The sequence below is a fragment of the Phyllostomus hastatus genome, unplaced genomic scaffold, assembly GCF_019186645.2.
Source record: "Phyllostomus hastatus isolate PE091 unplaced genomic scaffold, TTU_PhHast_1.1 phas_contig_948, whole genome shotgun sequence".
Lineage (NCBI taxonomy): Eukaryota > Metazoa > Chordata > Mammalia > Chiroptera > Phyllostomidae > Phyllostomus > Phyllostomus hastatus.
The window spans coordinates 2,091,088-2,119,082 of NW_025333993.1; the positions used below are offsets into that span (position 1 = coordinate 2,091,088).

Consider the following 27,995-nt stretch of genomic DNA (forward strand, 5'->3'; position numbering starts at 1 on the left):
CTCGGGAGGAGAGGCCTGAAACTCGGGGCCACAGGCCTCGTGTCTCTGGCGGGTTAAGCGGTAAAACTGCCTCTTCTCTTAAGCGATGAGTGTGCCTTTATGTTGCAAGGGGCCTCTCCAAAAATACACCTGCCTTGAAATAGGTCGCTAATTGCGTTTCCCCGAGGTCGGGGGGGACGCTCCTCTGCCCCCTCACCCGTCATGGGGGGAGGGAAAGGCCGCCTCCCACACCCAGATTTAAACTCAGAAAACGCCCGGGACTCTCCCGCCTGGCTCCAGGGTCTCCGAGTCCATGTCCAGCCCGTGCTGTCCTCCCAGAGCTGGTGGGCCTTTGCTCAGCACAGAGGGAAAAACACGATAAAAAAATCAGACCGCTGATGCTTGCCCACAGCTGCTCTGTTGCGGCAGCACGCATCAGTCTACTCAGTCTTCAGACGATCTCTGAGGCAGGCACCACTGCCAGTCCCTGTGGGACAGATGGGGAAACCGAGGCACAGCTGTCCGGGTCCTTCCCACAGGCTGGCATCCTAAGACCCGCACTGGGCCAGCAGCTCCCTGCCCTGGCCTGGTGCCCCATGTGCGGAGGCCCCAGCTCACAGCTTCCTCAAGCAACTCACTGGAAACTGACGGGGTCCCTGGGCCACCTCCCAGGTAAGCACAGAAGCTGTGTGGCTCGTCCTCTGAAGTGCCAGGCCCCAGCCCCAGGAGGAGCTTCTGAAGACTTGTGGTGACGGGAGAGGGCTGGATGGCCGCCGCAGTTGGCTGCAGGTGGAGCTGGGGTTTCCTGGGATGCCCAGCTGGGACCTTTGGGGGCGGGGGAGCTGAGCTGGGAGCAGAACCAGCAGGCAGCAGCCAGCAGGGGAGCCTGGGGGTCCTGCCCGAGCCCCAGCCTGCTGGGCACAGAGCTGGGTACAAGGGGGCCACCCAGGTCCCCTGGCTCCGCACGGGGGGCAGCACACAGGGTGAAGGTACCCAGTGAAAGGGCTGGAGGGAACCGTGGCCCTCGAGGCCGGGACGGTGGTGCCGACACTGGGCTTGGGGACGGTGGTGCTGACACCGAGCTCAGGGACGGTGGTGGCGAGGGGGCCGGGCAGGAAGAGGGCATTAAAGTCACTAAGCACTAAGACCATTTGTGCCTATGTCCAGGTCAGGTCTGGGGAAGGAGGCGGCTGCCTGCCAGGACCCAGACCCCCACAGGCTCCTGCCCAGAGGCCCCTGTCCCGGGAGGAATCCCACAGCCCCCCTCCCCAGGGGAGCCCTGCGTGTGTGGACGGTGCGCTCGTCAGCCAGCGCGGGCACGGCCGAAGGAAGGCATGTGTGTGGCATCTGGATCTAGACTCTGTTTGTACAAACCACAACAGGAGCGTCAGAGCAAAACCACTTACATTTCACTACGTAATGTAACCTTTGTTCTCATACAAATGCTGTGCTTTTTAAACACATCCCGTTTCTTTTTTTTTTTAAATATTTGTTCAGTTAGAAGGAATTTTTTTTAGATTCCGTTCTTTTTTAAAAAAGATTTTACTTATTTATTTTTAGAGAGGGAAGGGAGGGAGAAAGAGAGAGAGAGAGAAACATCAATGTGCAGTTGCTGGGGGCCGTGGCCTGCAACCCAGGCATGTGCCCTGACTGGGAATCGAACCTTTGATGCCTTGGTTTACAGCCCGCGCTCAATCCACTGAGCCACGCTAGCCAGGGCTAAACACATCCCATTTCTAAAGCCCCAAACGGTGACAATAAAATAGAAATTATGAACATAATATTTTCTAGAGACTTCTTTTGTCTTCTTTTACACCTTAAAGAGAAGTATGTTTTATCTCAAACATAGGTAAAAGGAGAGTCGTATAGTAAACCCCACCACATCGCCAACCCCGCCGTGTGCCCTTCAAGAAGGACATCGTCCTCCCTCCCCGCACCTCGGCCTCTCGGGTGGGGGACATGGATGCACTGTCACCATCGGGCCCTCACTCCCAGGGCCAGTGACGTCCTCGAGAGCAAACCTTCCCTCGCAGAACTGGGTCTCTGGTCCCTCCTCCGTGAACAGCAGCCTCCTCACTCCCCCAGGTTGGCAGTGACTCCTCAATGTCCTCGCACTGTTCCTGCACCGGTTTTGGGTTTTGGGTTTTGCTTCTGTTTTTACTCTGGTAACACACACGGCCGTGGTCTGAGACTCAGCGATGTCCCAGTTGGCTGGCTTACCAAGCTTCTGTGGAAGAACCAGGCCGCTGCCTGCCCTGGGGACGCCCCCTCCCCTGACCTGAAGGGTGCTGTCCGTGTCCCTGATGTGTCAGTAACTTGTTCCTGGGTCCCCTGCATTTCTGTAAAGGGCGTCAGCTCTACCGGTGTAATCCGAGGTGGGCTCCTCGAGGCACCCCCACCACCACCGTCCTCAGAGGCAGCGCCCGTCCCTCCCTCCACCAGGGGGCACTGCCATCTGCGAGTTTCTCTTTTTTGTGACACGAATGCCTGTCATCCTCGTGACCCCTTCATGCACCGGGGGTGACACAAAGGTGTCGCCTGGGTCCCACCCTTCCATGGTCCCTGTCTTCTCTGAATTGAGGAGTTCACTCTTATTGGTTCCTGATGGCCCTCTGGCAGAGAAGGTCTGGGGTCATCTGGACAGGAAGGGTGGGTCGGCGGGCGACCTTGCCCTTGGTTGAGAGCGGCCTGGGCCCCAGCATCCCGCAGAAGTCTGAGTGCTGGGCTTCTCCAGCGTTGCCATGAGACGCATGGCTGACAGTATCACTCGGGTCCCCGTGGTGCTTGTCCATTCACTCCTCCCAGGTGCCGACCACAGCCCGGGCGGCAGCATTGACGACGCTAACGCCACGGTCAGGGCCAGAGTTCCCACGTGAAACCTGACCCCAGCCAGCATCGCCACAGGCACAGTGTGACGAAAATAGTGGGGACAGAGAATGGGGTGGGCAGGCTGAAGGGTGGTGGCTTGAAGATGGGCCCAACGACGAGGCTCAGTCGTGCTCCGGGGACCAGGCCCGTGTGCGGCTCACCCTCCTCGGGCCCCCACAGTCAACTGCCCCCACCCACTGCACCCACTGCAGGCAGCCTGGGTCACACCCGCGGGCCCCTTCACAGCAACCAGGGTGCTGGGCAGAGACGCCTGCACGACACCCCACGCACAGGTGTCAGACACCTGACGCCCAGCACCCAGCTTCCGGCTGGGAGCAGCATGGCCTCCTGCACAAGTTCATGCTCCCCCCGAGGGCATGGGCTCCCAGACAGCGCCAGCTTCCCCAGAGACAGCTAACGGCTGGAACGTGCCGGACGCCTCGCTCCAAGGGACGGGCAGGCCGCTGCTCCTAGCTTCCAGATACAAAGAAAGGCAAGCATTGACCAGGACTTTCAAACAGGCACAGGTGCCTGACGGGACAGGTGCCCCACTGCGACCAGGGCTGGCTGCCCCCACGCCGGGAGGAGGGGCGGGCAGTCGGCACCCTGAGACTAAGGGGCATGTCAAGACGGCCGGACATGGCCAGCCCCCAATTTAGTCATCAGTTGCCCGTCCTCCCCGTCGGACTGAGAGCCACGTGCTTCTGAGTGTTAACACGTGTCTCCACTTTGTTAGGAGTTTTACCCCCAGAAAAGGGGAAGACTTGGGTTTCCTGCTTGGGAAAGCCCAGGTGGAAGAGACGGAGCAGACGCCTCCCTCACCTGCCCAGCGCCTCCATTCCCACGTCGCCAGCAGCACCTTCTGACCAGGAGGCGGCTCAGGGCGGCGTGGCCCCCGCCGGGTGAGCCTCTCAGTGGAACTGACCACGGGGCTGTTAGGGGCTGCTGCTCAGCAGGTGAGAAAGGGACTTGGCCCTCGTTGACCTCACCTGAGGCCAGCGCTGCCTGAGCTCTCTGGGGCTGAGAGCCGGAGAATTCTGTCCGGGTTAGGCCCGTCTGCGTCGGGGCTGCTCATTGACGCAGACCTGCAGGGCCCACTTTTGAAGTTCAAGCGCATCATGGATTTGCACCAGGACGACTTATTATAACTATGATCGCCATGAAAACGAGCGAACTGTCCAGCAAGAGGCTGTAGAGGCCGTCTGGCTGCAAAGCAGAGGGTAGGGGGGCTCCTCCCTCCCCGGATGCCTGCACGTCCGAACAAAGGACACAGAAAGGGCGACACTGAAAGGCCACCACGGTCACCACTGAGAATAGTGGAGTCTGCTCCTTGCCCCCAGGAAAGGAGAACAGAGTGAATCACAGGGTGGGGAGGAGTTAGTTGGAACGAGGCAGCATTTTTTAAAAAAAAAAGATTTTGTCTTTATAGAGAAGGGAGAGGAACACCAAGGCGTGAGAGAAACATTGGTGTGTGGTTGCCTCTCACACGCCCCCAACAGGGGACCTGGCCCATAACCCAGGCACAAGCCCTGACCAGGAATCCAACCAGCCACCTTTCGGTTCGCAGGCTGGTGCTCAGGCCCCTGAGCCACACCAGCCAGGGCTGAAGCAGCATTTTGACTGGTACGAAGTGAAGGGGCCGTGAGAAAGTTGTCAGCTTGGAAACCAGGAAGCTGGGAGCCGTCAGGGGGCGGGAAGCCCTGCTCCCCATGGGTGCCCTAGGATGGAGCTGTGGGGTGTCTAGGCCTCAGGGGACAGTGGGGCATTCTGTCCTCAGAGTGTGAGGGCTGCCAGGATGGACACTGACCAGTTCACCCCCGCCTCCCACCCAGGGAAGGAAACACCCCAGGACGAGGCCCAGGCAGCTCTAGTATCTTGAAGCCAGTGGGGTGCTGGGCAGTGTGGGGGACCACCCAGCACGCTACCACCCCATGCCACAGCCCTGGGGCCACAGAGGGGGGCAGGCGAAGACAGGGGTGCTGGGGCACAGAGGTGGGGATATGGGCTTGGCCCTTGTGAGTGGCCTGCCCTCCGGCCTGCAGGTAGGATCCACCCCAGGAAGCTCGGGTCAAGGTCAGGGATGGGAGGAGCCAGAGCAGGAGCCCACCCAGCACACTCCAGGGAGAAAGCAGGGCCGGCCCCCAGCAGCGTGGTCACAGGCTTTCCTCCTGGTGACACGGGCCCACACCCAGGAGACAGGGCTGCGGGGCCACAACCACATCAGGCGGCAAACAGGCCCAGGCACCAGTTGTCCTACACTCGGCGTGAGCTCCAGCCTGCTCCCTGCGGCCGGGCCGGGGCTGGATGCCCGATGCTGGGTCAGTCTGCCCCTCCCTGCCTGGTCCCAGCCCTGGAGATGGCAGGCAGGTCAGGCAGTCAGGGTAGGCAGTCAGGGTGGACCTGGGGCGTTGCAGGGTATGGGTAAGCAGGGAAGTGCTGACTCAGATGGAGGCCGAGGGGTTGTGGGTCAAGGGGAGGTGACCCGGAATGTCCCTCCCCACTCCCTGGGCCCTGGTGGAGGGATCAGAGGCATGGCCAGACAAGGGACCAGCTGGGGCATCCAGGGAGTTTGCGTTCACTTTCTGGCTCTGTTGACCCTAAATGTCAACTCCCCAACATTCCAGTGTTTTCTACCCCTTTCACTCTGGCAAACCTTCCAGAGCAGGGCACTGCCCAGGGGCAGAAGAGGGGAGGGGCCCCTGGGTCTTCTGCTCTGGGTCAGGTTTGGAGGCGTGAGACTCAGGAAAGAGGACCAGACATAGGGACCTGGGGCAGGACTCTCGAGGGCCCTAAGATGCCCACCCCTGGCACAGCCCCCGTGACTCCCTCCCTCCCTGCCCAGGTGGGCTGGACCCGACCGGACAGCTCAGAGACTGCAGGGGCATGGAAGTCCAGGGTTCCTCCGGCCAGCCTTGGGAGAAGGCAGGGAACTGTGGGCAGCCAGGGGAGCTCAGAGCGATCCTGGGTGACAGCCAGCAAGAAAAGGGGAACCCTGGACCCACAGCTGCAGAGAGATGCATTCTGCCAACAGCTGAGCTGAGGCCCCTCAGCCTCACACGCGACGGCTCCAGGCTGGGCCCTGACTCTTGACCACGAGTCACAGCTGCTGGGAACGGGCTCCTTTCAGACCGCCACCGTGGCTCCAGTCATCTCAGGGGGTGAGAGGGAGAGGGTGGGGGCAGGGAGGGAGGCGGACGGTGGTAAGGAGGGGGGCAGACGACAGGTGAATGATGGGTAGAGATGACAGGCAGGGAAGCAGGTGGGCAGCCACGGTGGTGGACGAATGGACAGAGCGCCACGTCACTGTCCGTCCACAAACCAGCCCCCAGGCAGCGCTGCTCGGACTGACCACATATAACACCACCTGGGTGGACATGTCTGGCTGGTCACCTGCTCAGAAAGGAACGGCGCCAGACAAAGCCCCAGCACCAAGAGGCTGGGCCTCGCAGGGAAGCCTCACACTCCCAGGCCAGCAGGAAGGAGACCCAGCACCCCACCCCCTTCACCCTGCCCCGGACACAGCCCCTTCCAGCCAAAGCCGGGGTGGGAAAGTCGGCCCAGTTTACAGGCTGAGTGGCCCCTGACAGTTTTGTCTCCATGCCTGACCCAGCCGGTCAGCTGACCAGCCTGTCCTTTTTACAGAAGTCCACTTGGGGGAACATGCCCATTCAAGGTTTAATTGACCCTTCTGGACGGCAGGCTGGGGCTGGCCACCTGAGACGGATCCCCACTGGGCCCTGCTCTTCCTCCTGGGGGCGGGCCTCTCCTTCGTGTGCCCCTCCCCTGCTGCCACCATAGTCTGGGCAGGCCCAACACTGACTACCTGGAGGCTGAGCCCCCTGTCTTGCTGACCCCTTCACTTCTGGGCGCAGGACGAGGAGGCAAACCCCTGCTGCTGGGGCCTGTGTGGTGAAGAGGCTAGTTTTGTAACGCAGTTTGTTGGAGCTCCCCAAAACACTGGGGACACGAGGACCACCGTCACCTCTGCAGCGCTCCTGCCAAGAGGTGTCACCTGCTTCCAGACAAGGGGCACCCTCGGAACCCACAGCAGGGGACATGCTGCAACATGACCGGCCTGAGATGTGACCGCTGCCTGGTCCCCAGTGTCCAGCACAGAGGGGAATGGGTCCAGGTGGAAGGGGGCTGAAGACCCGAGACCCGCAGGAAGGTGACTCCCAATGGGGGAAGGGCTGGCCGAAAGGACCCCTGTGAACAGGCTGAAGCTGCACCACAAGCAGGGCACCCTTGGAGAGGGGTCCGCACCCCCTATGGTGGTGGGGACATGAAGTTCTGTGACTGCTGTGACAGGCTGGCAGCTCTTCAGACTTAAACATGGGCCCTGGCCGGTGTGGGTCAGTGGACGGAGCAGTGGCCTGCAAACCGAAAGGTGGCCAGTTCAGTTCCCAGTCAGGGCACGTGCTTGGCTTATGGGCCAGGTTCCCAGTAGGGGGCGCTCGAAAGGCAACCACACAGTGATGTTTTTCTCCCTCCTTCCTCTCTAAAAACCAATACATAAAATCTTTAAAAACGTATTCTAAAAAGAAAACCAATGCTTAAACACGGCCACCTCCCACCCCCTGGCCCGGCGAACCCACTCAGACGCCTGCGCGTGAACGGTCGCAGCAGCCTTATTCCCAGGAGCCAGGGGTGGGGGGCAGGAGGGGACGACCCCCACAGACAAACGAATAAACACGTGGCCCATCCCCACGATGGGATGTCACCCAGGGGTGAAGGGAATGACATTCTGCCCCACGCTGTGACGTGAATGCTGGACACGTGCTGAGGGAAAGCAGCAGACGTGACCGCCACACGCTGCAGGACACCAGTTATTCCACAGTCCCGCCAGGGAACCTGTGGACAGGAAGGTGAGTGGTCGCTGGGTGGGGCGGGGTGGGGGGGCCACAGCCACAGACGTCTCCGGGGGGTGAAAGTGTTCTCAGTCGACTGCGGTGGAGGTCGCAACTCTCCGAACGCACGGAGAAGCACCGCCTCGTCTGCTGGAAGCGGGCGGCCTGCACGGCGTGTGAGCAGTTTCTCAGTGAAGCGTTTTTAAGATACACAGGACGTGGACCCAGTGCCGACTTGGGAACACAGGCTCTCCCGGAGGACGGGGCTCGGTGGTCACGCTCCACTTCCTCCCGGGGCTTCAGCACGCGGCCCAGCGGCAACGTCTCCGGGAGAAATGCCGCCGGTTTGTCGGCGAGCTGGGAGCGTCATGGGGTCACAGGCGGCTGCAGCTCAGAGTCTGAGGGGAGGGCTCTGGTGGGGCACTGCGACCCGCCCTGCTGGCTCCTGCACCCCGAGGTCTCTGTACTGTGGCTCTTCCCTGACTCTAGGAACCTCACCAGAGAACAGAATTGTGAGTCAATGTGGGGAAAGGGAACTGTGAACTCCCGAAGACCCTGCTGCCGCACTCCCTTCAACCCTGCCCCCCCCCAGCCCCACCTGCCCAGCAGCTGGACTGAAAGGGGGTCATGGCGCTGGCTCCTGTGGGCTGGGGTGCTCAGGCAGCAGGGACTCAGGAACTGGGGTCCAGGTCACACCTCTGTGGCCCTTCAGGGAGGTCCCCTTGCTGGTCTCACCCACACACCCTGGCCCAGGAGTAGCCCAAGTGCAGAACGTGGGCTAACCCCCAGACAGTGCCCCCTGTCTCCGCGGCCGCAGCACTGCCTGGAGGCCACCGGGAGCCCACGCCACACCAGGTCATGTTCCTGTTTCCCGTCTGACTGGGCGTCTGGGCCAGGGGCTCCACACAGCGCACCCCATCCGGCAGGTGCCCTGTGACGGCACTCCGGCCAGGGTCGGACGCGTGGGTGCTCAGACCCCCCCGGGATGCCTGCAGGGCTGACACCAAACTCAAAGGCACTGAGAGGTGCGGGGACGGCGGCTCTGCCTCTGTCACAGAGACGAGGGCGAGCAGAGCAGCTGCCCTCCCCGCCGTGGCCACGTCCACTGCCAACTTGTACTTGACCTCCTCTTCCAGGGTTTGAGAAATGTGTAAACGGACCCCCCACCCCCCACAAAAATATGGGTGTAAAATATAAACCCTATTTGGGAACCGGCACCTGTCAATTTGCGCCCGGATCCCCCCCCCCCCACACACATAGACGCAGATGGGCAGGGCTGTGTCTCTAGGAACAACGCACAGTGCTTTATTTACAGCCATCCCGCCACCTGGCTGGTCCTCCGCCTTGCCAGGGAGGGCTATTTGCAGGGAGCTCCAAGTTCAGGGCTCCTGCCTAACCAAGGTCAGCACAAAGCAGCGCTCCGGGATAGGGCGCTGAGTGACAGATGACCTCATTCAGTGCCGACCTTCTGACTGTGTCCAGAGTCTTGGGAGCACGGCCCACCCGACCTGTCCGCTCACTCAGCAAGGTGCGGACCGGGAGGAGCCACCAAGAGAGCACTGTCCTGCCCGGGCCGGGCCTGGTGGCATCATTTCTTGCTCTTCTGCATCCGCTTCTTTTTTGTGCCTGGCTCCCGGCAGCCAGGCACCTTGGGTCCGGCCCCTGCCCGAGGCCGCCGCCTCCTCTCGAGCGCCCCTCTCCTGCCACGGCCCCCACGCTGCTGCTGGGGTGCAGTGGAGTCAGCCCCCGTGCCCCGCCACTGCCTCGTCCCCTCTGGTCTGGAACTCAGGTCCGCAGGCGGGTCCTCCTGCTCACCTCTCCCTGAAAGAGCAAGGCCACGTGAATGGGGGCGAGAAGGCCTGGCTGGGCTGCTTCACATTGACACCGACTGAAGGCGCCCGCCCCGGGGCGGCACAGAGCACATAGCAGCACTGGACACAGGAGCACCGCCGGCCTCAGGGGCAGACACAACAGCCATCCAGGGGCCTTGGAAAGAGCAGTGCGAGGCCACATCAGGGCAACGATGTGACAGGGGGGTGGCGCTGGTCAGCAGGGACAGGCTCGGAAAGCAGGGCTAGGGGCTGTGACCCAACCCGGTGCGCAGCAGAGCTATGTGACGGCATCTGGGGGCTGCCCTGGAAAAGGTGCGCGACTGGGCCTGTGCCCGCCATAGACCAAAGAGCAGAATAACACGAAGGAGGGCGGCCTGGGTCAGGGCAGGGGTGAGTCGAGTGCCCCTCCAAGGGCACAGCCCATCTCCACCGCAGCAGGCAGCCTGTGCCCCGGTGGTCTGCAGCAGGCACAGGGCCTGCGGCGACAGGAGCACAGAGCAGCCCTGGGTGCGGGCTGTCACACTCTCGCCACACTTGTGCGCACAAGCTGAGGAGGGAGGGAAGGGCCGCAGGGGCAGAGGAAAGCCTCTGAAACCGGCGAGAGCGCAGTGAGGTGGACCACATTGGGAGGACGAGGACGCGGAGTGGAAGGGCCAAAACCCAGAGGGCACGCACAGACCACAAGGGGAAAAGGTTCCGAAGCAGCCGCCCAGGCTGAAACTGCAGACGGCAGTGGAAGGTGGTGAGTGGCCCCGGGCGGCCGGACAAGCCCGAGGCTGGCACGCAGGCCGGCAGGTGGGACCACGGGTGGGAGAGGCCCCACACCGCCCTGGGGCAGGCGTCCTACCTGTCTTGCTCTGCCGCCGGGATTTGGACGAACGCTTCTTCGCCTTCCTCTCCCGCCTCCCTTGCAGCAGTTTCCTGTAGGCCTTTTCTGGAATGTCATCCTCAGGGAAGACGCCTAAGCACCAAGGCAGACACACCGTCAGGGGCTGAGGGCAGGCCTGGGTCAGTTCTGCGCTCGCTGCTCCACTGGACACCGTAAGCGGCCCCTCCCTCCCCAAGCTCCATGCGGGCACTGTTCCATCGCCCACCACAACTCAGTCAGCTCAAAGCCAAGGTCAGCACAATGCAGAACAGCCTACTATTGAGGCATTCAGGACACACCACAGCCCACTTCTTAGAAATGCTTTTGTTAGGAAGAGGTTCGAGAGAGCTTTCTAGGGCAGTGGACGCGGTTGGAGTCACAAAGGCTGATGCGGCGGTCAGAACCCTCAGGTGCTCAGCCTCCACACATCCCACCATCTGCGGATTTCATCTCAAAAACACTGGACCTCAGTTCACGATGAGCACGAAGTACTTAGGGGTCTGGCCTCACGGAGGGAGGGGAGGCTCAATGGGCAGATTTGCAGTAAAACGAGACAGTGAAATGTCGATGGCGGAGTTGAGCAGGTGGCTGTGCAGGCTGCCACAGTCGAGCCCCTTCAACTCTGTTACAAGTGTGAAAACGCTGGTAATAAAAAGTCAGGGAAGGAATGCTGCGTCTCCAATCAAAAACCTCCCAGAAAACTGTCCTCAGGACAAACCGTGCCAGTTCCGCCGGCCACGCACTGAGACGTGGCTGCGGCAGGCCAGCGGCCCCCGCGTGCCCGGGCGCTCCCTAGAAGTGCGGACTCTCGCCCCGGCCTGCCCTGGACCCAGCACCGAGCACTCGCACGCTGAGCCCGAGAAGCACAGCAGCAAACCCAGACGAGCTGCAGGAGCCCCAGCCCGCCGGTCCCCCCGAAGAAGCCGAGGGCTCTCTGCGGACTGTCCACGCCGTGTGCGCGGGTGAACACGCGGTCCAGCGCTCTCCTGAGGGAAGGGGAGAAAGGCCCTCTCCTCCTCGGGCCGGGCCCAGGGCTCACCTTCAGCGAGGTCCTGCAACCTGCAAGGAGGAGAGACAGTGAGAGACAGTGAGTGGCCACAGCTCCCAGGGAAGGGACGAGGACACACCGGAGCAGGCTTCCCCGCAGCCCCCGCCACCTCCTGGCCGGCAGCACGGTGGCCCCCTGGGGGCCCCTCCCCGCAGCCGAAGCCACCTGAGAGGGAAGGGCCAACCCCAGGGCAGCGGGAAGGACAGGCCACCCCCTCAGAGAACCACTTACTTCCTGATCACCTTGTAGAGGCGCTTCCTGTTCAGAGAAGGGGTGCTCTGCTGGCTGGCCGCTTCGAACAGTCTGTTGGCGACGGCCTCGTAGTCAAACTGTTCCCGAGAGACACCACGGAGGCCCAGAGTCAGCCACCGCCCAGGGCTGCCAGAACGTGAACCCAGCAGGGAAGACCCCCTGGACCACGAGGACACTCCCCGATGTCCACCTGCTGTCCCCTGAGCGGCGAAGGTGACTGTCTGCAGCTCACCCCAGGGCGGTGCCGCCCCACAGAAACGTGATGGACGGGGAGAGAGCCTCTCTGCAAACTTAAGTCCTCTGGTAGCCCCGTGGAAACAAATAAAATGACTTCTGAAAACTTTTATTTCACCCAAGATATCTAAAACCTGTCTAATCCACAAGCAATGAATGTGTTAAAGCTGTAGGTATTCCACACTCCCTGTTCGCCTGAAGTCAGAGGTCCTGCCCGATGACCTGACTGCCGGCGGGGAGCCGGCCCCTGGGCAGCCGACCAGCGGCAAAGTCTCTGACCCCCATCTCCCGGCCCCGTGCTCAAGGATCGTGCTCCTGCAGACGGGGGACCCCGAGTCTCAGCCAACGGCTGCCATCCCCACTCACAGCACCTCTTCCCTTCCAGCTCCTCCGGCTCCCGAGTCAGCAGCTCGGCGGAGGGAGAGGCCGAGAGCCCCGCCCATGAGCCCCGGCCGCCCACCTGAAGGACCGAGCTGGCGCCGTCCTCCTCCTCGTCGTCTTCGGGCCGCTCCTCGCCCTCACCCTCGCCCGGGTCCGCCCCACGGAAGGCGCCTGGAACGGAAGGGCTCCATGAACCCAAAGACACACCCCGGTGTCACAGGCCCCAATGCTCGCCTCTGGGACCCAGCCCCACCTGCCAGGGCCCACTACCTGGGCAGAGCGTGCCGGTGCAGTCTGGGGAGCCCACGGCACGAGACACTGGGCACCCCGTGGGGGACCCCGAGGGCCCTGTGCTGAGGGAAGCAGGGCCACCACAGGCCCAGAAACCAGGGAGACCCCCCAGGCGGTGCAAGGCCTGACCAGTCCTCACGGACTGGAATGAAGAGGAAACTACGAGGGGCCCCTTAGGCGAACGCGGTGTCAGAAGTTCCCGAAGCCAGGAGCAAGGGTAGCCCGTCTGGCCACAGGGCGGGCCTGTGGGAGGAGACAATGTTCCGGATGGCTTGGGGCTTTGATGTCACTGCCTACAGAAGAGACTCCCACGCCACAGGTTGCCACAAGGGTCAGGCGTGTGGCAGAGAACGAGGCCAGTGGTGCCTGTGCCGGAGTGACTCAGGTGCAGAGAGTGAGAGGGAGGGGCAGGTGGCACACAGGACAGCCAGAGAACATGCCGGGTGGGGGCGGGGGCCACGGACCAGAAAGCCGGGAAGCGTCCGGCGAGGGCATTCAGAGTCGGAGAGGGGGGACTGCACGGCTCTGGCTGAGTCAGGCCCATGCGACTTCGGGGTGCTCCCTTTCACCACGTGGCTTAGGAAGCAGGGGAGACTTTGCCTGGGAGAAAAGGGGTGAAAGGACTCTTGCTGGTGGCCATAAGAAGGTGCCACAGGGTTTTGGATTAACTGGAGATCGTGGTGGCGACACAGCTGATGGTGCCGGGAGCCTGAATCACGGACTTCTGCTTCTCTTCCTGAGACACGGTACCCCAGACTAGGGCAGAGGGAGAAGGAAGGGCTGTGTGTGTCTGTGGGTACCCTAAAGGACTTTAGTATTTTAATGAAGACATTAAGTCACTACTCTAAGTCTGTATAGCTTTTAAATAAGTAAATAATTACTTTCTTTTTCACACACACAAAAAGAATTGGAGGAGAGCTCTGACTGGTGTGGCTCAGTGGGTTGGGTGTCATTCTGCAAAGTGAAAGGTCACTGGTTCGATTCCCAGTTAGGGCACATGCCTGGGTTCTGGGTTCAGTTCCCTGTGGGGCATGTATGAGAGGTAAAAGAGAGAAGTTGGATCCTTCCCAGACACCACATATAAAAACTAACTCCAAACAGATCAATGAGCCCTGGCTGGGCGGCTCAGCTGTTTGGAGCGTCACCCTGTACACCACAAGGTCACAGGTTTGACTCCCGGTCAGGGCACGTACCCAGGTTGCAGGTTCAACCCCCTCTGCAGTCAGAGCGCATACGGGGTTCAACCAATCGATGCTCCTCTCTCCCTTCCTCTCTCTCTAAAATCAATACATATATCGTTGGGTGGGATTAAAAAAAAAAACTGGATCAACAACCTAAATATAAACCTAAGCCAATCAAACTCTCAGGAGAAAATAAGATAAAAGCTTCACGCCACTGGATGTAACAATGGTTTCTTAGATGTGACACAAAAGGCGAGCTAACAAGAGAACAAAACGGACAAAATGGACTTGGTGGAAACTGTGAAATGCTGTGCACTGAGAGCGACTATCGACAGAGTGAAAACACAACTCAGAACCCCCGTAAATCCGACACCTGGCAAGGGGCCAGCATCCGGAATACAGAGAGGACCCCTGACTTCTACAGGACGGACCAGCTGAGAAACAGACAGAGGGCGTGAATACACCTATTCCCCCAGAGGACACGCGAATGCCAGTAAGCACATACAAAGACGCTCCGCGTCAATAATCGTCAGGCGGGGCTGCTCAGAACCGCACCAGCCGCCCCCTCACCCCACAGGGCGGCTGCCGTGGGGGACACGGACCCTCGCACACTGCTGGTGGGAACGTCAAGTAGGGTAGCGGCTGTGGGGGAAGCACAGTTGGTTCCTCAGAAAATGACAAACAGAATAATCACCAAACTCCGTGGTCCCACTCCTGGGGACACGCCCAAAATGACTCAAGGCAGGCTCTGGAAGAAGAACCCTGCACGCCCCGCCCCACCCCAACCTCAGGGCGTAAACGCAGAGAAACGCAGTGGGCGAGGGCAGGAAGTGGGGCAGGAAGTGGAGCTGGAACACTGCCCACCGGGGACTCGCACAGGGACGGGGGAAGGTGTCTGCCTCCGGCTGCCCGAGGCTGGGACGCCGCCCAACACACCAGGGGAGTCTGGTGCCCCGGGAAGCGTGAAAGCTGCCGGGGAGCCCCGCTCTCCCCTATCAGGAGGAGCAACTGCAACTAATGGAGCTCGTGCAGAAAACCCAGGACTGGTCAGCAAATGTCACTGTGAGGACGGCTGGCTGGTCCAGACGCCCCCGAGTAACCCAACCCCGCAGAACCAGAGCGAAGCGCGGAGGAGCGAAGGCGGAGCCCCCTACGGAGAGAAGTAGGGGGACAATCCAGCATACTTGTTTTAAGTCAATGGTGAACAGAGGGTTTAAAAACTAGCAACTTTTAGTAACATTAGCGAAAAAAGAAACAATTTACACTACTGGAAGGAAACACCCTTTAACTTTCTAGTAACTGCAGATTAGCTTGCTAAGACGCCATGCTTTTTTTTTTTTTCCCAGCACCCTGTAATTTTTAGGCTTGGCTACCATTGTAATATTCAGAATTCCTGAAATTCTCTGTGGTAAAATCTAGTCATAAAAATGTGATGCAGCCCTGGCTGGTGTGGCTCAGTGGACTGAGCACAGGCCTGCAAACCAAAAGGTCGCAGGTTTGATTCCCAGTCAGGGCACACGCCTGGGTTACAGGCCAGGTCCCCACTTGGGGACTTACGTACAAGAGGCAATTGATTGATGTATCTTTCACACATTGATGTTTATCTCCCTCCTTTGCCCTCTCCCTAAAAATAAATAAATAAAATCTTTTTAAAAAATAATTTTAAAAAAGTGATTCAGAGGCAGACTCATAGATGGAGAAGAGCAGGTGACAGCTAGTGGTGGGGAGGGACCAAGCAAAAAGGAAAAAGGACTCATGGACAACAGTCCTGGTGGGGCATGGGCAACAGTGTGGGGATTGCTGGGGGGAGGGGGACTAAGGGGACTAAATAATGGGAAAATACATAATAAAGATTAAACAGGAAAAAATGAATGAACTTAAAAGACATATGTGATTCAAGGCTAACACGGCGACCGCAAGCCTTCCACAACACTGGAACTTGCTGACGTTTGCCTCCGTGGGCGGGTCAAAACACTCAACCACCTTTCCCCTGGAAAGCACTGGCACTGAAGAAAGCTGCTGTTAGTCATCACTGTGTCAGACGATGAACGACACTATCTCAATTTTGCAACATACTGAGTCTGGCTGTGCTATTTTCATACAGTGAGGCAATGATCTTGCAGCAAAAATGCTTCATAGAACATTCCACTTGTTCACCGGAGAGGAGCTGGGCTGTCTGTCTACCCACGTCCGCAGCATCATCACTCACCCGGGGGAAGCGTGGAAAGAACCCAAGTGTCCAACGACGGATGAGTGGGCCAGACACGCGTGGCCCACGCACACGACGGACACCTGAGCCTTAAAAGGGACGAAACCCCGCCACCGGGTTTCCACGTGGGTGAGCCTTGGGGACTCTAGGCTGAGTCAGACAAGGCACAGGAGACAAGAACCGTATGACCCACGAACGTGAGGCCCGTAAAGCAGTAAAATTCACGAAGGCAGAGCGGAGGAGGGGGTGCCGGGGGCTGGGGAGCAGCACGGGCAGTTTAACTGGGACAGTCTGTTCGGGAAGGTGGAAGCGTTCTGAGACGGACGGTGGTGACAGCCGCACAACAGTGGGGACGTGCTTGACGCCAACGAACTGTGCGCTTAAAAGCGGTTGAACTCGCGAACTCTGCTATGTGTATTCACTGCCCAAGAGGCGGAGGTGGGTGAGGGTCCTGAAGCTGGTGAACAGTGACACCCCTGCCACAGCCACAGGACACAACATATGGTGCACACAAGGCGTGGGCCACCGAAGAGCAGCTGAGGCCCCGCAAGGACCCACGTCAGCGTCCAGACCGGCCAGACCGGCACGGCCAAGCACCGCAGGCCCTGCCCCCTAGCCCTGCAGTGGGCCACCCACTCCAGGTACGTGCCCTTCGTTCGTTCATTTGGTCCGTCATCCACTCTGTGCAGACCCCTGGGCTCTGCGCCCGCTGATGCTCTTGGCCTGCGGGTGCAGCTGTGATTGACAGGGCTCCCCGTCCCGGGGGCAAGACATGCAGTGGGGAAGATGGGCCCGGGTCAACAAGCAAGCGGCTTACGTAACTGTAAGTGACCTACGCCAGGAAGTGCGACGGCAAGTGAGTGAGGCGGGGTGGGGGCTGGGAGGCTGCCCGTTAAACAGGGTGGTCAGGGCAGAAGAACCCCCAGAGTCACAGAGAGCAGAGACCAGAAAGACTAGAGGGGCCAGGGCAGTCGGGACGGTGGCCACGAAGGGAGGGCTGGGAGAGCGAGAGACGCACGTGCTTGTTTTTAAAGGGCACCCTGGCTGCCGGGCCAAGCACAGACTCTGGGGGCAAGGGCAGAGATGAGACCAGACAGGAGATGAGTGCAGGGATCCTGGAGATGCACGGCTGGCTGGAGCCAGGGCAGGCTGGAGCCAGGGCAGGCTGGCGCAGAGGTGATGGGCATGTCCTATCGAGTGCACTATCATCCTGACCTTTAGGTGGCTCTCTGAACAGGTTCTTGGACGACACATCCTCTTCCTCCTCATCACCCTCCAACTCCTCCTCCTCCTCCTCCATTTCGCCCATTAGGTCTTCGATGGCGAACGGGGCCTGTTCCACGATCGTTTCAAAGATGCCTCGAGTGATGTTATGCAAAACCAGGGAGCTGGAGGGCAGGCAGGCATGAGGGCAGGCAGTGAGGCAGGACTCCCAAGGGGACGAAACACCACCTCCTGTGACCACCTCTCCCCACCTGCCGCCGCACAGCCCTTCTGGCAATGCTGTCACAGGGCCCAACTCATCCCTCTTCGCAGGAGAGGCCAGCCACGCCCCAAAAGCAGTCCCCTGAAGAGCTCAGTGAAAAAGGAAAGGCCAGCCAGGAGGAGCCCCTGCCACTTACTCCTTAGTCTGGGCAGCAATTCTGCAGAAGGGATCGATGAACTTGAGGTTCTGGTCTGCTGTCAGCTACAGGGGAAGTTAGACAGGGGCTGCCTCAGACCCTCATTCACAAACACCCAGGGAGGTGCTCTGCCACCAACCCCGCCCTGCCCCTCACCTCGGCGGCGCCCACTTTGGCCAGCTCCTCCAGGAAGATCTCGATGAAGTGGCTCTTCACCCCATTGGGGGCCTGGCTGTCAGGGTGCAGGATCTCAGTGGTCAGCAGCTCCAACAGCTGCTCCATCTGTCTGAAGAAGGAAACGGGCCAGTACAGCAGCAGCCACGACAGGCACCAGGGCACGGGTTTGCTCCACCTGCCAGGCCAGCTTTCGACTGCACACGGGTCTGTCCAGCATGAAGGACCCTTGCAATTACCGATTTACGCAGCCTTGCCTCTGGCGCTGACCAGAGCGTGTGGCACGGCTGAAACTCCGCGAGAAGCACGAGAGGTGTAAGCACTCACAGGCCTTCCGCCTGGCCTCCCAACGAGTGCGGGGAGAGGCCTGGTGCAACAGGAGGGTCGGGGGGCTACCATCACCACCACGTGTCATGTCCCTCCCTGCCGTCCTCGCTGGGGACTGCCAGGGAAGGCAGCCGGACACAGCGAGCATCAAGAAAGGAGGAGGCAGCCACGGGAGGCGGGCAACCTTGCCCCTGGGGTTCTGCTGCACTGAGTGCGTGGTCCCTGGAGGTCTCGACAGACCTCTCTCTGGCGTGTGGTTTCCGTGGTTTCGGAGGCCTGGGCCCCCAGGTCAGAGAGCTCCGAGACCAGCGGTCTAGGTGCATCTGAGCTCCTGAGCTCCTGATAACACACAGGTGCTGCACCTGGGCTGGAAAGCAGGTGTGAGATGAGCCGAGGCCGGAGCAGGTGCAAGAGCCCTCCTCCGGGGCTGCTGCTGACGCTAACGGACACTTACCAAAACACAGCCTGATCCCAGACCTGGTCCCAGACGCTACATCGGGACGGAGGAAGGGCAGAAGCATCACACCGCAGCACTGGCCACCCCACAGCAACTGAAGGGGCCAAGTGCTTCAAAATGATCTCTGCGCTGACCTACTAGTTACAGCGAACATGAAACTACCTCCATAATAAATAATAAGCCAATAAAAAGTTAGCTACAATATAGTCGTCCCTTTAACATTTTATTCTGCTTCAGTAACACAGCCCAAGGTCCTGAAAATGAGTGAGCCCCCTGACCTCAAGGTCTTCACAGGGACTTAAGGATGAAAACCACTCGCAACCAGCCCCAGCTGGTGTGGCTCAGTGGATTGAGTGCCAGTCTGAGAAACAAAGGATTGCTAGTTCGATTCCCAGTCTAAGGCACACGCCTGGGTTGTAGGCCAGGTCCCCCGGGGGGGCCACGGGAGAGGCAACCACACACTGATGTTTCTCTCCCTCTCTTTCTCCTCCCTTCCCCTCTCTCTAAAAATAAATAAAATCTTAAAAAAAGAAAAAAAAACCCTCAAAACCAGAGGCACTCCTGCCCCAACAAAAAGTCACCCACAAAGATTCTAAACTGAGAAAAATCCAGGTAACCACAGTTCTTACCCAGAGGAAAAAGGGGGCCAGGCCCTGAGCGGTGAGGCTCCAATGGTCTGGGCACCACCCCGCAAGGCGAGGTGCACATGTCTGGGCTGCAGGCCCAGGCCCCGGCCTCGGCTGCGGCACGTGCGGGAGGCAGCCAGTCCATGTTTCTCTCCCTCCCTGTCTCCCTTCCTCACCCTCTCTAAAAATAAATAAATAAAACCTTAAAAAAAAAAAAAAAAGTGGGCCAGGGCCAACATCTTGCTCCCTCTGCTCCCCGGGGACAGGAAGCCCTGCCACACGGGTGCACCAGGCTGCACGGTCTGGTGCGGCAGCCACCCCAACACACGGGGGCCGGGCTCAGTGTCCATGCGCATGGAACAAACTCCTCTTATGTCCGCTCTGAAACTGTAAGCCAATTCAGAGTGCATGGTTTTTAGGCCCCTTTCCTCCTGCTCCCCCCGCCCAACCACGCAGAACCCCGTCTGACACGGGACATTCCCGACGCGTCACCGGCACAACGGGGAGCGGCCTCGCCCACGCCACGTCTGGGGCGGCGCCGCGGTGCGCACAGAGCAAGGCGCCGTGTTAAAGACTACCGTTGAGCTGGAGTTGCTTTTTAATGTCTTACATCACTCTCAAAATTAGAGAAAATTTTAAAGAAACCAAATTTTAAATGAATTAAAAAAATTTAAATGCAAACATTCAGAAATCCATTTGGTGTTGTGGATCTCGGACTACCCCACCCCTGGGAGGCTTGGGAACCTGCTCCCCACAACCTGGACTCAGAGCTTCCGGCCAGGCAGGGGAGCCCCTCCCCACCCCCTGCTCCGTCCCTGGGGCCTTCAGGAGGGGGAGGGGCCGGGGGAGGAGTAAGCCCCAGCAGAGCTCCCCGGCCCCCGTTCCACTGCAGCAGAGCTGCTCCGCTGGTGGCGGCAGGAACGCAGGCCCCTTGCAGTGTGGGGGACACAGGTCCCCCCACCAGAAGCACCACTGTCGAAAGAAGCCTGGACGAATTAAGTATTTCTAGAACTGCGAACAATGACCAGTGATAGGAGAGCTAAACACACTAATATAGCATATATTATAATGAGAGGACTCAACTCTAATTCACAGAACTTACCATCCAGGTTGAAAATGAACATTTCCATGAAAACATGCGAACTATAATTTTTAAAACACCTTCACTGTAAGCACCACTGGGCCACCCTTTAACATAAAGACCGACATCCCTCTACAACAAATAATTCAAGGACACCGCCGAGCAGCAGCCTCAGGACGTGCTTGAGTACTGACCTTTCTTCCCATCCCCGCATCCTCAGGGCTGTCAAGGACTCCTTCAGGACCAGCCGCATGAGCTGTGGCACAGAAGGAGACCCGTTAGTGGGAGCACGACCCCGTCTCCCCCAGACGGCCCCTCTGCCCGTGGCCATCTGGGTGCCCCAAGCGCACAGCAGGCCCCCCGGAGGAGGTGGTGGGCAGGACACCAAACCCTCAGGACCCTGGGCCCGGACAACGCGCTTGCCCAGGGCCGAACTGCCCCAAATTCCCAAGGGCACCGGAAGTCAGGCTTACAGAGGACACCTGGGCAGCGACGGCAGTACCTTGAACAAGGACTAAAATGGACCGGTCCGAGTTTCGGCAGTGAGAACTGGGAGTGAGGCACAGGTTCCCCACCACAGGTGCATATCCCAGAAAAACAAGGTCTGACAACTGGGAACATCTCCCCGCAACGAAGAGAAGAGGTTTCCTCTCTCTCTGACCTCTGTGCGGTAAACCCTCCCTGAGCCTCACCATGTAAACCTCGCCCCAACGCCCGCCCTACAACCCCCCGTACAGCGGTTCACAGCGTTCCTGGCCTGGCTTCCCTACCTTCTGCGTAGTAACCCAGCATGCCTGCAGAGGGTCCCGTGGTAATGAAAGGCAAAGGAAGACAGGACAGGGCACACCGGGCAGCCAGGACAGCGGAGGCCTGTCCTACGTGGGGGCACCCGGGAAATGGGCCTCAAAAAGCCACGGAACCCATCCTCACCCAAGGCTTTTGCCCAGTGCACGCACCTAACGGCAACAGCGTGCCGCCTCCCAGCTCCCGCCAGAGCTCCTTTGCCTTGCAAACCTGAGGTCGGTGGCAGCGCGCAGCCCAGCCCTGCGCCCCGGCCCACTGCCCTGGTGTCTACCTCCCTCCCTCCTCTGCGCCCTGCCTGGCCTACCAGCCTGGCCCACCAGCCGGCCCACACTTTAAACAGTAGGACACACAGTGTCCACGTAACCTCGGCTCAAGCCTGAGCAGGTGGCTGATCTGTCTGACAACCACAAGTCACTGCAGCCCCAGGGGACCGGCTGCCTTGTTCGGTGTGCCCAATGGGTCGCCTGCTCCCACAGGGCAACGCTGTCCCTTCACCTGGAGCCGGTCCCCCGTCCCAGTGAACACACCACGGAACAGGACTGCAGTTTAACCGGGCGGATGAGGACAGGCATCTCCCAGGAAAACCAGTAACTGAAATCCACAGGAATGCAGCACAGGAAGGAGGAAGAAAGGGGTCCTGCACATGACAAGCACGTTACTGTCCTCGCCCAGAAGGGGCCGTCTCAGAGGCGGGCCACCCAAGCGGCACGAGGGCCTCCAGCGGGGGCACGAGCTGCGCACAGCTCCGCTGCCATGCACCGGCTTCCCCCCAGCTCCCCCGGCGGGCAAGCCTAACCCTCCCCCGTGGAGCTGGAAGTCTGCGTGGCGTTTCAGGGACGGAAGTCCTTGCCCATCTGCCAGCCCTCGGGAACTGGACAAACGCCGCACAGCCCTGGGCACGCGCACCCTGAACAAGACCGGGGCTCCCTGAACGAGCCACTGGGCCCATGGCTCCCAGAGGCCACACTGTCCAGGAGCCTCCCCTCTGCCCTGCTGGGGTGGGAGGCTCAGAGACCAGGCCCCTCTACACCGCACCCCAGCCCCTCCCACTCTGCCGCAGGACAGCACGATGGGGTGCTGGGCGCTCAGACCCGCCCCCCACGGCCGCCACCGCTGGCACTGCAGGGACCGCGGCCGAGGGCGCGGGCGGCTCCTCACCGTGTAGAACTTGTCCAGGCGCAGCCTGTCGATGCCCGTCCACTCGCGGTTCATGGTCTGCCAGAAGGTCTGGACGAACAGGTGCTCTGGAAGGGAAAACGGACAGGAGAGAATCGCAGAGGAACACGGAAGCCTCTTTGGGCAGTGAGGCGAGAGAAACCCGGTTTCTTCTATGAAGAAACCCGGTCAGGATGTCACGTGCCACCAAACCCTGGGGTCCTCAGTCCGAGTTCGCGAGGCTGTGAGGCAGTGCCACCAACCTGCCTTCGTGACGGGCTATGAGGGACCTCAGAGAGACAAGCAGAGCTCACTGGGACCCTGACCAGCAGCCACGTTCTCTGAAGAACAGGTGCAAAGAGCAGACAAAGCCACAGGCAAGAGAGGAGGCTGTCGGGACCCTTCCTCCCGGGGTCCTTGGCTCCCCCAGGGCTGGGGCCGAGGCCCTGCCCGACGCCACGCCTGACCCGCTGCTTGCCCCACTGGCTGCACTGACCAGCCAAGCACAAACCCCACTGATAACAGCTGTGCCCGGGTGCCAGGGGCTGAGCTGTGCTCCCCAGACTCCTGTGCTGAAGCCCCGACTCCCAGACCTTGGAATGACTTGATATGAACGTACAGTCTTTAAAGAGATGATTAAGAAAAGGGCAGCCCTGGCTGGTGTGGCTCAGTGGACTGAGCTCTGGCCTGGGAACCAAAGGGTCGCCAGTTCAATTCCCAGTCAGAGCACATGCCTAGGTTGTGGGCTGGGACCCCAGATAGGGGTGTATAAGATATAACTGATCAATGTTTCCCTCACACATTGATGTTTCTTTCCCACCTTTCCCCTTGCTCTAAAAAGAAATAAATAAAATAAGGAAGGAAGGAAGGAAGGAAGGAAGGAAGGAAGGAAGGAAGGAAGGAAGGAAGGAAGGGCAGCAGCAGCAGCTCACCCTGGGCTCACCCCCAAAGCTGTCCCCAAGGCCCCCTTCTCTCCGACTTCCCAGGGAGCCAAGGCAGCCCACCTCAGCTCTCTCCTACTGCTTCTTCTGTCCTAACCTCTTCCCTGTTTCGCTGTCCCAGCTTTAATAAGTGTACTCTCAAAATAAAAAAAATAATCAAATACAGATGTAATTAAAATTAGCGGAAGGTCACTGGCATGGGCCCTCATCCAATCTGACTGGTGTTCTCAGAAGAGACCAGGACACAGACAGACGCAGGGCAGCAGCTTCGTGAGGACACCTGGAGAGGATGGCATCTGTGTGCCAAGGACAGAGGCTTCGGGGGGACCAGCTCTGCCCACACCTTGACCTCGGACACAACATGGCACCTCTACCCTCCCGTCACAGGCTTCTCCGATGGCAGATGGTCAGAGGGTTTGGTAATGGACGGGCCTGCGTTCACTCACTCACTCACTCACCACCAGGTAAGACTCTACACTGGCCTTTTGCTGAACGAAGAAACTCTTCTGCAGGTTCTTAGAAGGCAGAAAGTATGGAGGACAGCCAGGGTGAGTATTTAAAAAAAAAAAAAAGTACAGAGCAGAACTACCCACCTCCATGATCACTCCAGTGCAGCCAGAGACACCCCAAGTTCAGAAAGCAGCTGCTGTGGCTACCTGCGCAGCCCCCCAACTTCGGTCCCCTGCCTGCTTAAGCCCCACTGAATGAGACCCGCCCACGCAGTTTAAGCCTCACCAGTGCTGGCACTAGAACCCACATCAATGACACTGCCTGGCCCTGGCTACCCTCGGGTGGCGTGGGAGGGCCCAAAACACTGCCACCCAGGCCCCACTCTCAGTGCTGGACTTAAGGAGACCAGAGTCTGGACACCAAGTTTTGTAAAGACTAGCAAGTGACCCCAACGGGCCGGGAGCAGGGTTGTGGACTACTGACCTTGGTCAGAATGGAAACGAGTTAGGAGAGCACACTGAGGAACTTCACAACTACCAGGAGAGACTCAATCAAGCAGCTTGGCAGCACTGAGTTAGCTTGCTGTTTGACTTGTAAAGTGTTCGGTACCAGCCCTTCAGACTTTTGAGCTGGTGTATTGTAGGTAAACGAGTTAACCCGTGATGAAGCGTTTCCCACAGAAGCCCCAGCAGACACCAGCTACGGGGGGGCCTCTCTCTTGCTCTAGATCCTAGAACAGCCTCCCGAGTGTGGGAGCTTCCTGACTCCCAGCGAGTCCGGCCTCATTGAGGAGCATGGATACTCACGTGCCTCTGTGGTCTGAAAAGCGTGGATGAGCTGCGAAATGGTTCTTCCTAGTTCCTCCTGTGTAGGAAACAGCAAAAAACTCCCTCAGCCCCTAAAGAAACGTGGTTTTACAGCAACGTGCAACAACGAAAACACAAACACACTCAAATGTCCACTCATCACGAGAACAGGCCCCACTGGTATCTTCAGTCCAGTGTGCTTGAAGTTTGCAAGCTACACCCCTGCTGGGAAAGACTTTCCCCCTGCCACCAGGCCAGCAGAGCCTTGCAACAGGTGGTAACTGTCCTCATGATCAAGGCTGAGCCCTGAGCAACAGCCTGACCGTCAAAAGAGGGTACAGGGAGGACAGGCCAGAGCATGGAGCTCAGGACATCAGCCACCTGACCAGCAGAAAGAGAGGGCCAACCAGACCCCTGTAAATGACTCACTGCCCCCACACCACCTACTGCACTTGCTGAACGGGCAATGCCAGAGCCTCCCCCAAGGCTCCAGTCTAGGAGGCTCGGATCACAGAACAGGAGTCTGCATTTTAACCCCCCCACCCCCGCCCAGGGAATCTTGAAGAAGAGTAAACAAGTCAGACTCTTCGAAACACTGTTCTAAAAAGGCTGGCATTTCAGGGCAGTAGAGCTACTCTGTAAGATACCCTAGTGACAGACATAAATCATCACGTATTTGTCCAAACCCACAGAACGCGCACCACCAGGGGTGATCCCAGGTAAACTATGGACTCTGGGAGACAATGATATGTCCACGTCGATTCATCGACTGTAACAAACGTGCCATCTGGTGGGGGGTGTTAATACCGGAGGCAGCTGTGCACGCGTGTGAGTGCGGAGGTCAGGGGAGGAAGAGGAGCAGAAGGTGATGGCAGATATCTGTACCTTCCTCTCAACTTTGGTGTGAACTAAAACTGCTCTAAAAAATAAAGTTTGTTTTTTAAAGACAATTTAAAAACAGCTACAAAGAAACTTGTGTCTCAGAAGACTTGGACCCCCTCCTTTGGTTTCCATCATTTTGGGGCTCAGTCTGTGGTGTTTCCCAAACAAAAGACCTAACCCAGGCTTCACCCACTCAAGGACCTGCCCTGATGACCACCTGTGTGGCTGTGGCACTCACTGCACGTGCAGGACTCACTCTTACCAAAGGCTTTGGCCCTCCACCCAATTACAAGAACAAAGAGCATCAAAGCTCTAAAGCTTTGCCCAAGGTCAACCGCATGCCAGTGTGGCCTCCTACCAACGCTGCTGCTCCGGCTTCTTCTGCCTTCCCACACACTCACCTGGAGGAGCGGCTTGTCCTGCATCCACATGCAGTAAAACAGTCCCTTCCACACCTTCAGCAGCTCGTCATGAGTGAAACCACCTGCACCAGAAACAGCAACTCTCAGGCTAAGTGAGCCCAACCTTTCAGTGCCAGGAACGAAGCCAGAGAAACATGACGGCCTGACGAGACCAACTCCTGTTACTGCAGAAGCATCCCTCTCAATCATCCTCCTAACTCACTCCCCGACTCCTAACTCCTAACCCACTGGGCCCGTGGCTGTAGGGACAGCCCCAGGTAACTGCCATTCCAGTCTTTCAATAAAAACTAAGAATCTACAAGCATCAGGCAGTGTACTGCCCTTTGGGGGATTCAAAACTGAGAGTCACCATTTCCTGAGCTGGATGGTGGCTGGCCACACAGGTGAATTCGCCAGTGATAAATCGTCCGGCGTCACACGTGAGAGTCTGTGCACTTTTCCATGTTATTGTACTTTAAATTTCAAAACAAAATGTCGACTCGTAAGGCTAGTCAGGGAGGGAAATACATAAAATCACTCAAAATATTTACTGAGTTCCTCACTGTGTCTGGCACCCTGTTGCGTGAGCAAGGGTTCTCAGACTTCAGCACTAGCACTGGAATCACTGGGAGAACGTCTCAGCACAGACCGCTGAAGCCACCGCCAGTTTCCGATGGAGCAGGGCTGCGATGAGACCAAGAACCGGCATTCCCACCAAACGTCCAGGGGATGCTCAGGCTGCCCGCGGTGCACCACGCTTTGAGAATCATTCTTACAGAGACTAGGTAACAACTATGTTCCTGCCCTCGCGGAGAGTATACTACAGTGAAACTCACACGACAATCCAATAACTACACAAGGAGACCTACAGTGACAAAAGCACCGCGCGCAGGTCCGCCGGCCCACGCGGAAGATCCACGCTGTTGGGAGGCCACCCAGCCCAGAATGCCGCCGCCGCCCCCACCAACCACGCGCCAACCTGCAGCCCGCTGAGTCCTGGCAACGATGTATTTCCGGAGCTTCCTCACCGCCCGGTCCCGGGTCACCTGCTCGTTCCCTGCCAGGCGCTGCGCCAGTTGGATCTCAGGGGGGAGCTGCACTCGCGGAACCATGGCGACCCTCCCCACAGACCCCGAGAATCACGACCGCGCCGCTTCGCCTGGGCGCGCGGTGTGACGTCACCTCACCGCGCCGGCCTCTCCCCCAGGCGCGCTACCTGACGTCATGCTCCCGCGCCGGCCGCGCCGGGGCCGCACTCTGTCGCCTCACACTGGCCGGGCCGGCAATGACAGCGCTAGACAGTTGGCATTAAAGGGAGGTCACTAAGCGTGTGCCAACCTTCTAGGTGGGGCTGTGGTTTAACCTAATTGTTGACAGAGGCTCTTTTTTTTTTTTTAGCAAAAACTGCCAGCGAGCCCAGGCAGAGGAATGGTAGAATTGGACAAAACCCTGTGCAGCCCCAGTGAATCTTTGATTCAGACGAAAATGGTAAAGCGGCTGAAAAGGTGGTCGGGGACAGGGTTTACCGGAATATCAGCCTCCCTCTCGGTCCCTCCTCAAATGGCCCGCCACCTCTGGCACGGGCGCCCCCTCCCACGCAGCAGCATCACTTGTGGGCAGTCTAGGGTGACCCTCATTCAGCTTTCCCGTCTGCACGCGGGCTTTCGGGACAGAGGAAGGCCGCAGAGGTGCACGAGACGATAATCACTATCCAGTCGTTCTGGGGCAGTCCGCCGGACTACTGTCCTGATATCTTCAGAGAGTTAATGTCATAGACGAAAGAATGCATGAATGGGTATATAAAGAGAATATACACATGCATATATAAATCTTGATTAGATTCTGGTTCAAAGAAAAACTATAAACAGCACTTTGGGGACAACCGGGAAAGCTTGCATATAGACTAGATGTCAGATTATGGTGCAGAATAATTGCTTATTTTCTTAGGTGTGTCTATGTAGTGTTTATGCTTATGCAGAATGAACTCAGCAGACTTTTTTTTGTAAAGGACCACATGTCAGGGAACTCCAAGCCCAGGCTGGTTGACCTGCTAGCCTAGGAGGATGTTGGTCTATGATGTATTATGGCAAAAGGATGCAAAGCAAAATCAGCACAGGAAAAAAGGCACAGGGAGAGAGAGAGTCCAGGGGACACCAGGAGGAAGCTTCCAGAATCCTCTCCAGGTGGAGTCACACAGGCCATGCTTAACTCCCCAGCAGGGACCTGTGGCAACACACGGGAGGGAGCAAAATGGAGAGACATACTTCTTTACCACCAGT

General features: G+C 58.8%; 1 protein-coding gene across 1 annotated transcript; it reads right to left on the reverse strand.

The window, feature by feature from the left end:
• Positions 1-8,975: 8,975 nt before the first annotated feature.
• On the reverse strand, positions 8,976-26,898 carry RRP1 (ribosomal RNA processing 1). Its single transcript, XM_045852500.1, has 13 exons — positions 26,696-26,898; positions 25,717-25,799; positions 24,434-24,491; positions 22,240-22,325; positions 20,472-20,533; positions 17,769-17,898; positions 17,613-17,677; positions 17,206-17,378; positions 12,389-12,480; positions 11,674-11,771; positions 11,434-11,453; positions 10,374-10,487; positions 8,976-9,515 (listed from the first exon to the last, which is right to left on the reverse strand). Exons 1-13 carry the CDS (start codon positions 26,826-26,828, stop codon positions 9,283-9,285), a joined length of 1,347 nt encoding a protein of 448 aa, XP_045708456.1. The 5' UTR covers positions 26,829-26,898; the 3' UTR covers positions 8,976-9,282.
• Between the last annotated feature and the right edge of the window lie 1,097 nt (positions 26,899-27,995).

Coding starts and splice junctions, on each gene's coding strand:
- RRP1 (XM_045852500.1), bottom strand. CDS start 26,828: ATGGTTCCGCGAGTGCAGCTCCCCCCTGAGATCCAACTGGCGCAGCGC. Junction 25,800..26,695: donor CAGGACTCAGCGGGCTGCAG/GTTGGCGCGTGG, acceptor TTTCTGGTGCAG/GTGGTTTCACTCATGACGAG. Junction 11,454..11,673: donor CTCTACAAGGTGATCAGGAA/GTAAGTGGTTCT, acceptor TCCTCCTTGCAG/GTTGCAGGACCTCGCTGAAG.